This window comes from Nicotiana sylvestris, chromosome 9 (genome assembly GCF_000393655.2).
Source record: "Nicotiana sylvestris chromosome 9, ASM39365v2, whole genome shotgun sequence".
Taxonomy (NCBI): domain Eukaryota; kingdom Viridiplantae; phylum Streptophyta; class Magnoliopsida; order Solanales; family Solanaceae; genus Nicotiana; species Nicotiana sylvestris.
In genome coordinates, this window is record NC_091065.1 from 26,106,427 (window position 1) to 26,120,430 (window position 14,004).

Below are 14,004 nucleotides of genomic sequence, written 5' to 3' on the forward strand. Positions count from 1 at the left end.
TTAAAGTTACACTTCATTCTTATCGCAATTCAAGTTTTAGTTTTCAATTCTTATTAGTATATGGTAACATGTACCCAGTTTTCCAAACTGGGGCAGAGAGTTTTCTTTGTTTAGTTCATTTTGTGAAGTCAGGAGCCCGCCTGGATAACAGAGGAATACATACGGTTCAAGTTTCAGTAATCGGGAATCCACCCGTACAATAAGGGAATACATTCGAGTTCAGCAATTTGAAGAAAGGAACAACACCTCAGTTTGTAGTTCGCAATGGCAACAAGGGATTTTACCAAGAAAACACAAGACAACAAAGCAACAAGGAAGTACAACAACATGTTTGAAGAATTTAGATAGGATTTTGTAATTCATAGGTCATAGTTTAGTTTAACTTCTTTTATTTTTCCATGGTGTAATAAGGAAGGTCAGCAAGCAGTAGCAGCAGCAATCGCGTTGAAATCATAGCTCTTGGTAGTCCCAGCTATCAGACACTCCTGAACTACACTGACCTGATTCCTGTTTTGCCCAGGATATGTAGGCAACCTCCGAAGCAGGGTGCGGTCAACTCTTTTCAAAATGCCTCACACGGAATATTCAAACGGGCAAAAATCGCTCATATTTGCTCAATTATCTTTACCCGAAAACTTTTCATGTTTCCGAGCAAAGAGGGGCAGCTGTGAGCACGTGATTTTTGCCCAAAGCAAATTATTCCCAGAAATTCAAACAAAACAATTTCTTTATTGTTTTATAATTTTTGTGAATTTTGGCGTCATTTTCTGCTAATTGTCGCATTTATATGTGCATTCTAATTCATTTGAAAAAATACAAAATATGCGTTTGCTTTTAGGATTTAATTTCATATTTTTAGGATTAATTAAGGGTTAATTTGTTTTAGAGAAAAATATGAAGAAAATAACAAAAATAGTTCACTTTTGCCTTTTTAATTGTTTAAATGTGAATTCGTCCCGAAATAGTTTTTAAAATAATTTTAGAAATCAATTAGTTTAATTTTGAAATATATTAGAATTGTATTTTAATTGTTGCAATTTTATAAAATCTGAAAAATATACAAAAAAATAGATAAAAGAAACAAATGAAAAAAAGGAAAACAAAAAAAAGAAGTAGAGAAAGGGCTGCCCACGATTTGGGACATGCCCAATTGATTTCACCCGGGCCCAACATTTCTTTCTTCTTTCCCACGCCCCAAGCCCAATCCAACCCAGACCAGGTCCGGGTCCTCAAAAAGTCCAAACGACGTCGTTTTCACTAAGTCCATCTCAACCGTTGTTTCTTGATCAAACGGATGAGATTGTCTTAGGTTGTTTTATATATATATGTCCGAAATATTCACCCCCCCATCTCGTCTCTCAAACCCCCCCCCCCCGTCCATCTCTAACCCTAAAAACAAGCCGCCCCCATATCCTTCGGCGGAACCCTACCGCCGGCGAACACAACCTATGTCGTTGACCACCAAAAGTTCACCGTATATTCTCCTTCCCCTCCTCTTTCCAACCTTCATAGTCATCTCACTCGAATCTTTCCCTATCTCCTCGAATCTTCGATGGAAGATTTTCCGGCCACGACGAGACCTACCCCAAATAACCCCAAATTAACACCATGTGACCGCCTGGGCCTCCTCTACCCAACCTCCATGGCCTTGTCTCTCGAATCTGCCTAGAAAAGCTCGAATATCAAATCAAAGGTTTCCGACCAAACCCTAAGGCAAGATCTCCATGATTTCGGACCCTAACAACCCTAACCAGGTGTTTTCTTATGAAAACACATGGTTAGGGATGTTACGGGTCAGAATTTTGGGGGATTTGGAGGAAAAAACTACTGGCCGGAGCTCTTTGTGGTCGGTGGGTTTTTATTGGTATTTTTCTTTTATTTTCAATTTCTTTTTCCTTTTCTGATTTTCTGCATGTGTGAATCCAAGGTTAATGTCTTGTTAATGTGCGTTTTAATTCTTTGTCAATTTTGTTCTAATATTGTGTCCTGATTTGATTAAGTCTAGTTGTTTGTTTGATTTTAATATGTTCCGATTCCTGATATTAGTTCGATTTATAATTTGTTAATTAGTTTTACTAAGTTTTGCATGAATTAGTTTCTGGTGTTCCTTTAGTTAATTACTAATTAGTTCATGTTTGGCTTCAGTTTGATTAGTCATCTAGCTAGTTCTAATTAGTTTAGCTTGTTTTGGTCTGATTAAGGCTGAATTGGACTCTTTAGGAGACTATAATTAATTTGTAGTTTGGTTAACAGAGGGTTTGAGTCAATTAGTTAGGGGCTTGAAGCTTAGCTTGTTTGGGTAGTAATTTCAGGGAGGGAATAAGGGTAGTTTGAGCATGGAAAAGGGTAGTTGTATTAAGAATAGTAATTTCAAAACCAAGATAAGGGTAGTATAGGTATTGTATAGGTAAAAGAACACCCTAGGGCCTTCTAGAATAAGTCTTTAGTGTACATTTCAGTAAACTTAGGGGAGTAACTTGAGAAACAAGGTAGAAATTGAAGGACTAATAGGGGAAATCTGAAATTAAAAGGGGGGAAATGTGTGAGTGCCATCTAGAGCATTCTACCTTATTTGTTACCTATAAAAGGCAACCCCAATGCCTTGATTGGGGGGTCTGAAAAATTTCCCAAGGAAGCTCCTCTCTGATTATTCAGATCTGAACTTGAAGTTCAAAACAATCAAAAATCAAAAAAAAATCACTGTTTCATTGCTTTCTTCAGGTTGTTTTCGAATTCCAGCTTTAATTCAACTTTCTAGTTCATCTCGAAATCAAAAACAGCTTGAACTCTTCCGGGTTTGTTTAATAGTTGAAATCTGAAAGTGTTTGGAATTATTTGAGCACTGGTGTTGGTTTATTTGAGTTGGTTGTAGGTTATTCATCGAATGTGTGGATTGATGGGTTCATTGCTGGTTGTATTGGTGCTATTTTGGTTTTAAAAAGTTTCCTGGACCACTGATTCATTTCTGGGTTGAAACTGCTGTTTGAAATTCCAAATCACTGTTGCTTGTTCTGTTGTTGCTAACTGCTCTTTCTTCCTTTGATATTCTGATTTCCAGGTACACGTTTTGAACTTGTTTCGATGTATCATTCCCTGTTGACAACATGAAATGAAATTGGAGCAAATTCTCTGTCGTAGATCTTTAGCTTGTTATTTTTTAGATAGTTTGTCATGGTTTGGTGGTTGTACATTGTTATCAAATTCGAAATGCATAATTGAACTGAAACTGGTTATGTATTAAGGGGACTGTAAACTGTTATGTATCAGAATCAGGTGAGTTTATTTTTTGAGTTAATTACCAGTTGTAGTTAGCCCCTATTAGTTGATGCATACCCCTGTTAAATACTAGTTGTAATTAATTTCATAGAATAAGTCCATATTAGTTGTAATTAGATAGAATTTCTACTAGTTATTTTCATGTTCTCAATCTGAAATTAAGTAGGTCATGGTCATAGATGAATATGTTGGTTTAAATGTTGGATTCAAGTTTGAGTCTCAGCATGTTGATTCATAAGTGAGGAAGCTAATGTCCAGTCCCACTAGGATTCTGAAATTGACGATAAATCTCCTGTTTTGTTTTCTAAAAATCGAATTGTTGCTGCATATTCCTGGACGGTTTTGAAAGTCAAATAACGTAGTATAGATATTAATCCCAACGATGTAAAAGGATTGTGGCTTGGTGATCATTTAAATTCAATTTCGTTCATAATTAGTATTGTGGCATGTTTCAACTTGAGCCATATTTCTGGACTCACCTTGGCCCAGTGGCGTGAAACCCTGCTAGGATAGAACAAGACCTATTGCTGATCATTTAGTTGCTAAGAACGGAAAGCTGGCGTATGTTTGGGCCCTGAAGCCCAAGCTTCTTGTGAATCGGACTGGAGCCCAACAGACTGAAACCCATTGGGTTGCTGAATCATAGACCTAAGGTTTGGGCCTTTTGAGTGCTTCTAATAATAATTGATTGGTTAACTAATAAATTATGGCCTTTAGAGACAAATAAGAATAAAAATCGTAGTCTCTTTTAGTTTGGCCTTTTCATATAATGATGAGACGAGCCTCGCCAAATAAAATACGAAATGTGGGGACCTCAATAAACGCTATGAATTCGGGAGGGCCGTTTAGCGAATTTCATGGCATTCCCCAAAATAATAATACACTAGACCCTTTAAGCACGACTTTAATAAAATTACATTCCTAAACTCGGGTGCGCATTGATGCTACCCAAATCCAAATCTCAACGGAATCGAAATGTATTGACAACCATGGGTGCATTGATTGCGACGTGGTTCGAGACGCATTTCCACAACGTTGCAATTCTTTTAAAATATAATGACAAAGGCGGTTTACGAACAAGCGGCACATAGGCTAGCATGAACTAAAATCAAATAAAATCAAATACAATAGTTGAGCGACCGTGCTAGAGCCATGAAACCCGGGAATACCTAACACCTTCTCCTGGGTTAACAGAATTCCTTACTCGGATTTCTGGTTCGCGGGCTGTTAACAGAGTCATAAATTTCCTCGGTTCAAGATTCAACCGGTGGCTTGGGACACCATTAATATCCCAAGTGGCGACTCTGAATAATTAATAATTAAATCTCGTTCTGATTGTCCTTTAATTGGAAAAACTCCTTTACGCCCTTGTGGGTGTAGGTGAAGAAGGAGGTGTGACAGCTCTGGCGACTCTGCTGGGAAACGAACCCAGAATCTCTGGTTCAGGGTTCAGAATTTGAGCCTATATAAATTGTTGTATTCGGTTATATCTGATTTTCCTACATGTTTTGTGCTGAATATGCTAAATGTTACCGCTTTGATACCATTTGAAATGTATATAAACTGTGTCGACACCCTTCTCCCTTTACCTCCGGGGATATGCTTACTGGTTTAGACTCCCTATTCTGTTAGTGTCATACCCTGAAATAAAAAAGAGGCTCAGATAAGTTGCAAAGTCGGACAATCTCGTGGGTCCCCGGTACGCTGTCCGCTCCTCGACTCGAGTTGTCCGCTCGAATGCACTGTTTAGAACACATACCCAGGTTTTGAACCTAGAATAACTTGACTTCATACCGGATCCCTAGAAGGAGCGCTTAATTGCATCATGCTGCATTTGACTTAGGGGACTCAACACATGGGTTGGGTCCGTCGAGGGCTAGCAACCTGAAATGAAAAGACCATCCTGATGCATCCTACTTGTTCTGTACATATATTTGTTTCGAACCGGCATGTTGACTGGCTTTTGAATCTCGGGAATGTTGAAAAATTGAGAAAAAGAGGAAAAGAGAAAAAGAGAGAAATAGCAGTTAGAGAGTTAATCGATTATTTTAGAAAAGCCAATGACCAAATACTGTCGAAACTCTGCCGAAGTTTTGAGAAAATGGGAAAAGGAAAATGTTTTATCTTTATTAGTAAAAAGCAAAGGAAAAAGAAAAAGAGTCTTTTATTTTTGGAAAGTTGTTTGTTGAAAAAAAAAAGAAAAAAAAAGAGTTTTGTTTTAGTTTGGAAAAAATAAGTTGTTTATTGTTTGTTGAAAATGAAAAAAAGAAAAAAAAAGAGTCATTATTTTGTCTTGTTTTCAAAAATAAAAAAAGAAAAGAAAAATAGTTTGTCTTGCCATGGAAAATGAAAAGAAAGAGCCTTGTTTTCAAAAATATAGTTAGTTTCTTTGCCCGAACTACGCAGGTTTGATTCTCACAGGGCGTGAGATACGTAGGCAACCTTCATCGGGTCCAACCTCCCCTTTGCAAAAATAGCCAAAAATATTTCAGTTTACATTTTTGCATGAATAAATCGGGTGATGCCGTTTTGTCAAAAACAACCGAACGTTCCCGATATGGACGTCGGAAGGCTGACTCTGCATAACGGCCACCTTTGGTCAATTTTGATTTTTGATTGGTTGACTCTCACAGCCTTAAAATCTTCGTTCTTGGGAGTGCTGAAAGGCCGTGTTTGAAAACCGAGTCTTTCATTTTGAATTTAGAAAAAGGAAATAGTTAATTTTGTTTTGAGTCAAATAAAAGTTTTGTTTTTGCTTAAAACACCTTAATAAATGTGCAGGATGAGCACGATGCAAAATGAACCTTTCTCAATAATGACTAAAATCCCTTTCGAGTTGCGGCTATGGTGGAACGATTTAGGCAAAGAAGGACAAGACGAAGTCAAGAAATATCTGAAAGGTCTTACGGGTTTGCTGGAAATCAAGCCTCGGGGTGATATTATAAGAGCGTTGGTCACTTGCTGGGGCCCAGCGCACAATGTCTTCCACTTCCCAGATTTTGAGCTCACCCCAACTCTGGAGGAAATCGTCGGGTACATCGGAAATGCTGAGGTTCCGTTAAGAGAAAAATATCTGGTTGATCCAAGAGCCATCACGGTGCATCTATTTTTAGATTCATTAAAAATACCCAGGACAGTCCATAATCCAGATTTGGAAAAAGGCTTTTGTACTATACGCTTCATATACGACAGGTATGGCCACGTGGGAGGGTTTAACAAGACGGACATCAAGCTATGCAGTAAAAATAACCGTCAAAAATGGGATAAGCACAAACGGGTGGCTTTCATGATAACCTTTTTAGGCTTCCTGGTGTTCCCAAGGAAAGATGAGAATATTGATATAAAAGTAGTCGTGGTCATCAGTACCTTGCTTGCTCAAAATGAAAGCACTCTTGCGCCTATGATCGTGTCTGGCATTTTCCGAGCTCTCACTGCCTGCAAAGCCGGAGGCAACTTTTTTTAGGGGTGTAACTTGTTGCTACAAATGTGGATGACCGAGCATCTATGCTACTGTTCCCCGCTCTTGAGTTATGGTTCGTCTGACAAGACATGTATACGAGAGTTTTATACAAGGATTGACGGGGTTAGTCTGCCTGAAGGAGTAATAGCATGGATATCATACTTTCATACTCTCACGGACAGTCAGATACAGTGGACGTTGGGATGGTTGCATGTTGAAGAAATCATATACATTCCAGCAGCTAGGTCGCATTTTCTTTTGATGGGCCTTAAGAGCATCCAGCCTTATGCTCCATGTCGGGTTCTGAGACAACTCGGGAGATGCCAAACCGTGCCACGGGAGGAAGATCTTAGTGTTCAAGTAATTGAGATTAGCCCTGAAGGACAGTTTCCCGAAGCAAAAGTTCGCGAGATTTGGAATGAATGTCAATATCTACAAGCAGATACTTGTGTGCAGGATCGGGCCAAAGGAGAAATGTCGCCAGAATACCTCGCATGGTACAGAAAAGAACTTGAGCATCAGAGGCCAGCTAAAAGACCCCACATCCAGGATTTCACTGAATCATCACAAGGGAGTTTTTCCAATTTAAGTGACAATCGAAATGGGATTATTTTTTATTTAGAAATCAGAGTCGCCACTTGGGATAATTTATGGTATCCCACGTCACCGGTTTAAAATCCTGAATCGAGGAAATTTTACTCTGTTTACAGTCTGCGAACACAGAAATCCGGGTAAGGAATTCTGTTAACCCGGGAGAAGGTGTTAGGCATTCCCGGGTTCTGTGGTTCTAGCACGGTCGCTCAATTATTAATATTGGCTACATTATTTGATTTATTACACGTTTTAAACCTATTGTGCATTTTTAAACTTTTTAACCGCTATTAATATTTCGGGAAAAGTTCAAGGTTATTTAAAACACATCGTAAGCCACGCTACATGAAATGCACCTATGGTTCACGACACGTTCTAGTTAACCTTGTTGGAAATTAGCATCGGGTCACATGAAATGTATACCCAAATTTTAGTAATTACGAATCACAACTACGTTACGGGAACTGTATCCGTAGCCATGATAATATTTTAATCGCGCCTAAAGCAAGCTACGAATATTCATTTTAGAAACTGTAATCATGTCACGCGAACGTGTCCATAATCACGATAATAAATTCAAAATGCTCCTAAAGGTTCATCTACACGGGTGTGGTCGGCCTAAACATGCTCCTAACGGTTTTAAACACAGTGAAATGAAGTGATAAGCAAAACGATAAGCAACAATAAAACAAGCTACATGTCTTTTAAGTCCAAAATTCATGTTTATCTAGCAGCTCAAAGTCTTTGGAGTTATCAAGTCCAAACACCAAGACCCCAATACTGTTTTGAATTACTGACATTTCAATTAACGTCCAACAACACACATCACATTTTTCAAGATCAAATCTCCATGACATTTTGAACAAATCATTCTTCTTCTTTATTCTTTCTCTCTTTTTTTAAGAAAAAATTATAATAATGATAAAATAATAATTCAAACCAAACTAACTATATGATCAGTTCAGTAATGTCACCACAAGACAATTAGATATTAAATTATGGAATCATAGCACACAAGAATAATCGAACCCAAATAAGAAGAAAAAGTAAAGCAAACATGATATAGTCCATGAATGTATAAAGCAAATCTTCACAAATAGTTAAAACACTAACATTAAGGATAAATAAGAGATGACCCTTCAACGGTCTTTAACGATCTCTGTTTGGAAATACAAGTAAAAACCGGCGATCGGAGACCTCAACGGAATTTTGAACTCCACTTTTGTCACTGTTGTTTTTCAGCTCGTTCTCGGAGTCTTGTTAATCAAACTCTCAAAATAGATCTCGTCTAGCAAATTGGAAGGGTTACTGATGAGTTCTCGGAGAAAGATTTCTTTGTTACTATAGACAGTGTCGATGATAAGACTCTACATCTGGTTGATCTCAACTTGGAAAGCAAACAACTCTTACTCTGCCATTTTTGTGTGTTAAGTTCCTTTTTCAAGTTGTTTGAGAATAGTCTACAGGAAGGTTAAGTGAGCAGGTGAGCTTTGGTTAGTTTTCATGGTAAAACGGATGTGGTTGGTAGTGTTAATGGAGTTCCTGCGGCGGCTGCTGTGGTTGGAGATGGGAAGCTGTGGTGTTTGGGAGGTCAGTGGTCATTGGAGCTGGTTTTTTCCGGCGAGCTGGGTTGTTTGGTGGATGATAGAGATCGGTGCTGATGGAGTTTTTCGAAGTTGAAGAAGAAGGGTTAGGTCTAGGGTCTCTTTCGGTTAGAAGCAGTGATGACAGAAGAGGAAAATGGCTGGAATGGGGTGTGTTGAGGGTGAGCTTGGTTAGCAGTTTGGAGGTGGGGTGCGACGGGGAATATGAAGTTCATGGGGGAGGGGTCCGTTTTCTTTGTTGTGTTCTGCGGCTGTCAGCTTTTGTATATATCTCTTAGGGTCTTCTTAGAGTATAGGCTAAAATGCTTTTTTTCTTCAGATCTTAGGCGTTTTCTAGGGGGTCTAGGGGTATAGGTTTTATTTAGGATTTTAGGGTTAGGTTAGCAGGTATTGGGCCTAGAATTATGGGCTAGATCCGAATTGGGCCAAACTTGGCCAAATATACCTTTAAAAGTGGTCATTTAACTCTAGTAGACTAAAAATATTAGCTCCTAAAATAACAACTACAATTATGAACTCATTTCCAATTAATTAAAGTAAAAGTAAAATTAAAAGTGAAACTATTTTATATCAATGAGCTAAACGAATAAACAAATAAAAAATATTTTTGTAATTTTCAATTTTGTGACAAAATAAAGTAAAAGAGTCAAAATTAGTTGAAATAGCTATATAAGGCCTAAACTAAATATTTACATGCTAAAATATATAAAATCTTGGGGAGGGTCAAAAATCACATGTCTACAAATGTAACTCTTTAGTTTCCTCCTTCTTCTGATCGGCCTTTATGTCGGCTTAAGTTATCTCCCGATCAAGGGTTCATGGTATTAGTTATTCTGTTTAGCCTTTGATGGGCGCTGAGGAATATGCATGATACAATCAATTTAATCCTTCTTTTATGACTTGGGCTCAATTCTTTCTTTTAACGTATACCAGAATCTTCTACGGTTGTATATGCTGCGTGTATAAAACTCTGAACCCTTAAGTGCGTTCATAACATAACCAACTCTGGATCATTGATCGAATAATTTCTTTCGTTCCATCTTAGCTTTTTTTCAATGTAAGCTATTACTTTTCCTGGTCTTTCTACTTGTGTCCATACTTAGCTTATCTTAATGCTCACATATGCCATAGTTTTCGCGCAACTCATAACCATTTCCCGTTCATTAGCCATTTCCTTTGGAGTGCTCACAATGTTGTTGTGAGACTGTGGTTACACGACCATTTCCTCTTTAGGTCGTTGTGCTTAGATTGAAGCTTTCTTCCTTATTTTCTCAGCTAGTTTTTCGTTGTAGTACTTAGGGAGGACCCTCTGACTCTTGTAAAGATGCGATCCTATTACATCGTTGTCACGCCTCCTTTTTTCTACACCCCGGAATGGTATGAATAAAGGGAGTTTTTCCAATTAAAGGACAATCGAAACGGGATTTATTGTTAAAAGATTCAGAGTCACCACTTGGGATTTTTATGGTGTCCCAAGTCACCGGTTTTAATCCCGAGTCGAGAAAAAGGTTGACTCTGTAATACAGTCCGCGAACCAGAAATCTGGGTAAGGAATTCTGTTAACCCGGAAAAAGGTGTTAGGCATTCCCGAGTCCCGTGGTTCTAGCACGGTTGCTCAACTGTTATATTTGGCTTAATAATCTAATTTAGAACATTTTGAACCTATGTGCAATTTTAACCTTTTAACTGCTTTAAATTGATTTTTAAAGAAGATTGAACGTCAATTAAAACACGTCCTTGGATCGCGTCACATGAAATGCACCCGCAATCCTAAACATATTTCATTCAACGTTTAAAGATTTGATTTGGGTCACATGAAATGCACACCCGAGTTTAAGAAAGTAAAATTATTAAAAGAACACGCCTAAAGCAACTAGCGCAATTAATTATTCTTCAGAAACTTTGAGATTATTGGAAGGCCATAGATCATAGATATAGTGCGTGAGAGAAAAATGTGACCCTCAACTTCCATGAATTTCCAGTAAACACAGTCATATTCACCCAAAAGAGAACTTAACAACTTATTAACGTTCTGCTAGAATTTGGCAAACTAAACCGGCCCTTAGCTCATATACTATCAAAACCAAACAAATATCCTTAAAAGCAAAAAAACACTAATTTTAGTTTTATGTCCTATAACCCAAATGGCTCAACTTCAAATTAATCCACACGGTGAACCTTTCATTTTTACGAGACTATACAACACATAAATAGTGCGCACTAATTTTTTTTTCATAAACACATAAACATTAACATAAACACATTATCAGAAACTTTTCATTTTTACGGCAAATTAACCTTATGCGTTGATGTGTTAATCATCTCATATAGATCTTTGGGATTATAAATTTTCCATAAGAACGAAAATATGAAACACTCAACAACCAACAAAGTGCTTTTTACAAAGAAATGAAACGTATCCTAGTAGCAGACAACTATCCACAAAGTTCCCTGATAAACTTATTCAAGCAGCAACGTCAATTATACAATGAAAAATATCACACCAAGGGATGCCTTCCAGAGCAGAAAATGACAGAAGCTCAAAAACACATTATGGAAGTTCAAGATCATCATAAAATTGAAGCAAATAAACTAACTATTCCAAACAAGAAAATTGATCAAACGATGCATTAAACTCATAAATAATACTTGTGAACAGAATAATCAGAGGCAAGAAAACTGACCAAAATTAAACAGAACCAACATCGGAGCTACGAACGCTAACCTCGACAAATTTACGACCACGCCGGACCTGAAACCAGCCTCACCTCGACGTACGAATGGGACGCCTGAATTTACAACAACGTCGAGTTTCATCAGCTCGAGCTCGACGGAAAAATGGACAGCGATAACCATAGACCAGAACTAACGTACGGCAACTTTCTATACGACTCGAACTCACAAACGACTCCAAAACTTCAGTTGCCTTGCACTCGCTCCCTCACTCCGTTCATGTGCGTGAATGCGTGTGTGCGAAGGTGAAGCTCGTCGGATATGGCGTCGCTGGAAGAAGGTCCAGCGATGGGCTGGTAAAGGGGTGGGCTGCTATGGTGGTGATGGAGCTCGGCGATAGCTTTTGGTGTTGGGTTATGGGTGGTTGGCTGTTGATGAAGAAGAAGGGAACGGGTGGAGGGTGGTTTCTTTTAGTTTTGCAGCTGAAGCTCCTTGCTAGGATGTTGTCCAAGGTTCCATGGGTGAGTTGGAGAAGACGATGATCGGGGGGTCCGTGTACTATGCGCAGCTTTTCTTAGCTTTCCGTTTTCAGCCTTGTCCACCCTTTTCCTTCTCTTTTCAGCGCCCGTCCTTCTATAGCGTTTGGATTTTTGTTCGGGTTGCTTTTTTCTGAAGAGTATTATGGCTTGTGGAGGGGGGTCATTGGAGAAGATGGAGTCTGGGGGGTGGGGGTCGTTTCTGCGCAGCTTTCTTGGGTATTTTTTGTCCATTCCCCCTTTTCGTTTTTTGCTTTTCTTTTATTTTATATAGTCTAGGTTTTTGGTAGGGTTTTAGGTTAAGGGGTATGGGCCTAAGAATTATAGGCTTAGCAATTGTGGTCTAGGTCCAAAATTAGGCCTAAAGATGGGTTGCTCGAGCCCAAGCTCTATTCTTTCGCTGCGAACGAGATTAAAAATACGGGCCCATTTGTTAATTATTCCTACTATTCAAATAATTATTAAAATAAAATTAACCATTAAAACAAATCTATTTTTGGTATTTTCAAATATCAAATTTAAAATAAAAATACGATACTATTTTTGCATATATTTTTTAAAGATTTTTTTAGATTAAAAATGACTACAAAACATTAATGAACCTATTTTTGTGATTTTTTGTTTTCTTGTAATAAAATTAAAGTAAAAGAGTCAAAATTACTTAAAATATCTATATTATGCCTAAATTAAATATTTTATGCTAATATATGAAAAATCTTGGGGAGGGTCAAAAATCACATGTCTACAGCTGCCCTCTTTGACTGGAAACGCGCAGAGTTTTCAGACAAAGACTGACTAGACAGGTTTTTTGACCCGACCCTTATTTGGAGAGACTAAAACTGAGAGACAAAGGGAATGTGACCGAACCCTGGTATCTGGGCTGCCTAGATATCCTTGGCTATAAAGGAATCAGGCCACGTGTAGTTCAGAGATGAGTGAGGTGATGGAGTATACCGAGGTGGAGAGCCGGTCGAGGTGCCATTCCGTCGAGGTTCCGGTCCGCAGTCCTGCTATTACATCAAAATCAAAATATGAAAAAGACTAGCTAAGCCTATCAACTACGAGTTACAAGATTCCTATCTATAAGTCTTCTGAAGCTTGATCTTGAGTCTTGAATGGTTCTTCATGCAGACTTTAGATTTGAACCTTGGCGCTTGTTAGCTGCAGGTGCTAGCTCGTTCGTCTACAGCTTTTGGGTCAGGACCGAACATGTAGTGCTTGTGACTTCCACCACGTCTTAAGCAGTTCACATCTTTCATCAACTTTTGCATTTAGATTCACTTCTTGCCTTTCTCTCTTTTCTTTATTGTGACTAACTTCTGTTGATCACCTCGGACTGTTGACTAGCATTCTTGCCGTGAGATTCTTTGGTTGCTGACTTGAATTGCAATCTGAGATGCTTTTCCTTTTCTTCAGATGGACGCTTGACTGTTGAACTCGAACCGTCTTCTCTTGTTACTTGACATTGTTTTCCTTTGCACCTTAAACCATTTTTCCCTAAAACTTGAACTGTCTTCCTTCGAAACTGCTTTCCCTTGAAACTCGAGTTGTCTTCCTTCGACACTGCTTTCCCTAGAAACTTGAGTTGTTTCCCCTTGTTCTCTAGGTGGGCGCCTGATTACAACAAAACAAACAAAACAAAGAAATTTTTCTGCCCCAGTTTGCACTAGGAAGATTTGTGAGTTGTTAGCAAAACTGTAAACCACTTGTACTATTGATGCAGTGATGAAATTAAACTAAAAAATAGACTAGGAAAACAATAAACTAAGCTTGACTAAAGTAAAAACTAACCCTATTCTCCAGGCGGGGCTCCCTGACTGCTAACTTGAAATGTATTCCCTGCTCTTCAGGCGGGCTCCTGACT

General features: G+C 38.4%; 1 protein-coding gene across 1 annotated transcript in view; it reads left to right on the forward strand.

The window, feature by feature from the left end:
• The window catches only part of LOC138877360 (uncharacterized), a 37,669-nt gene extending 28,681 nt beyond the window's left edge, over positions 1-8,988 (forward strand). The window contains exon 4 of the mRNA XM_070156965.1: positions 8,856-8,988. Within this exon, the coding sequence (XP_070013066.1) occupies positions 8,856-8,988 (133 nt within the window). The remainder of the gene's footprint in view (positions 1-8,855) is intronic.
• Positions 8,989-14,004: the final 5,016 nt, after the last annotated feature.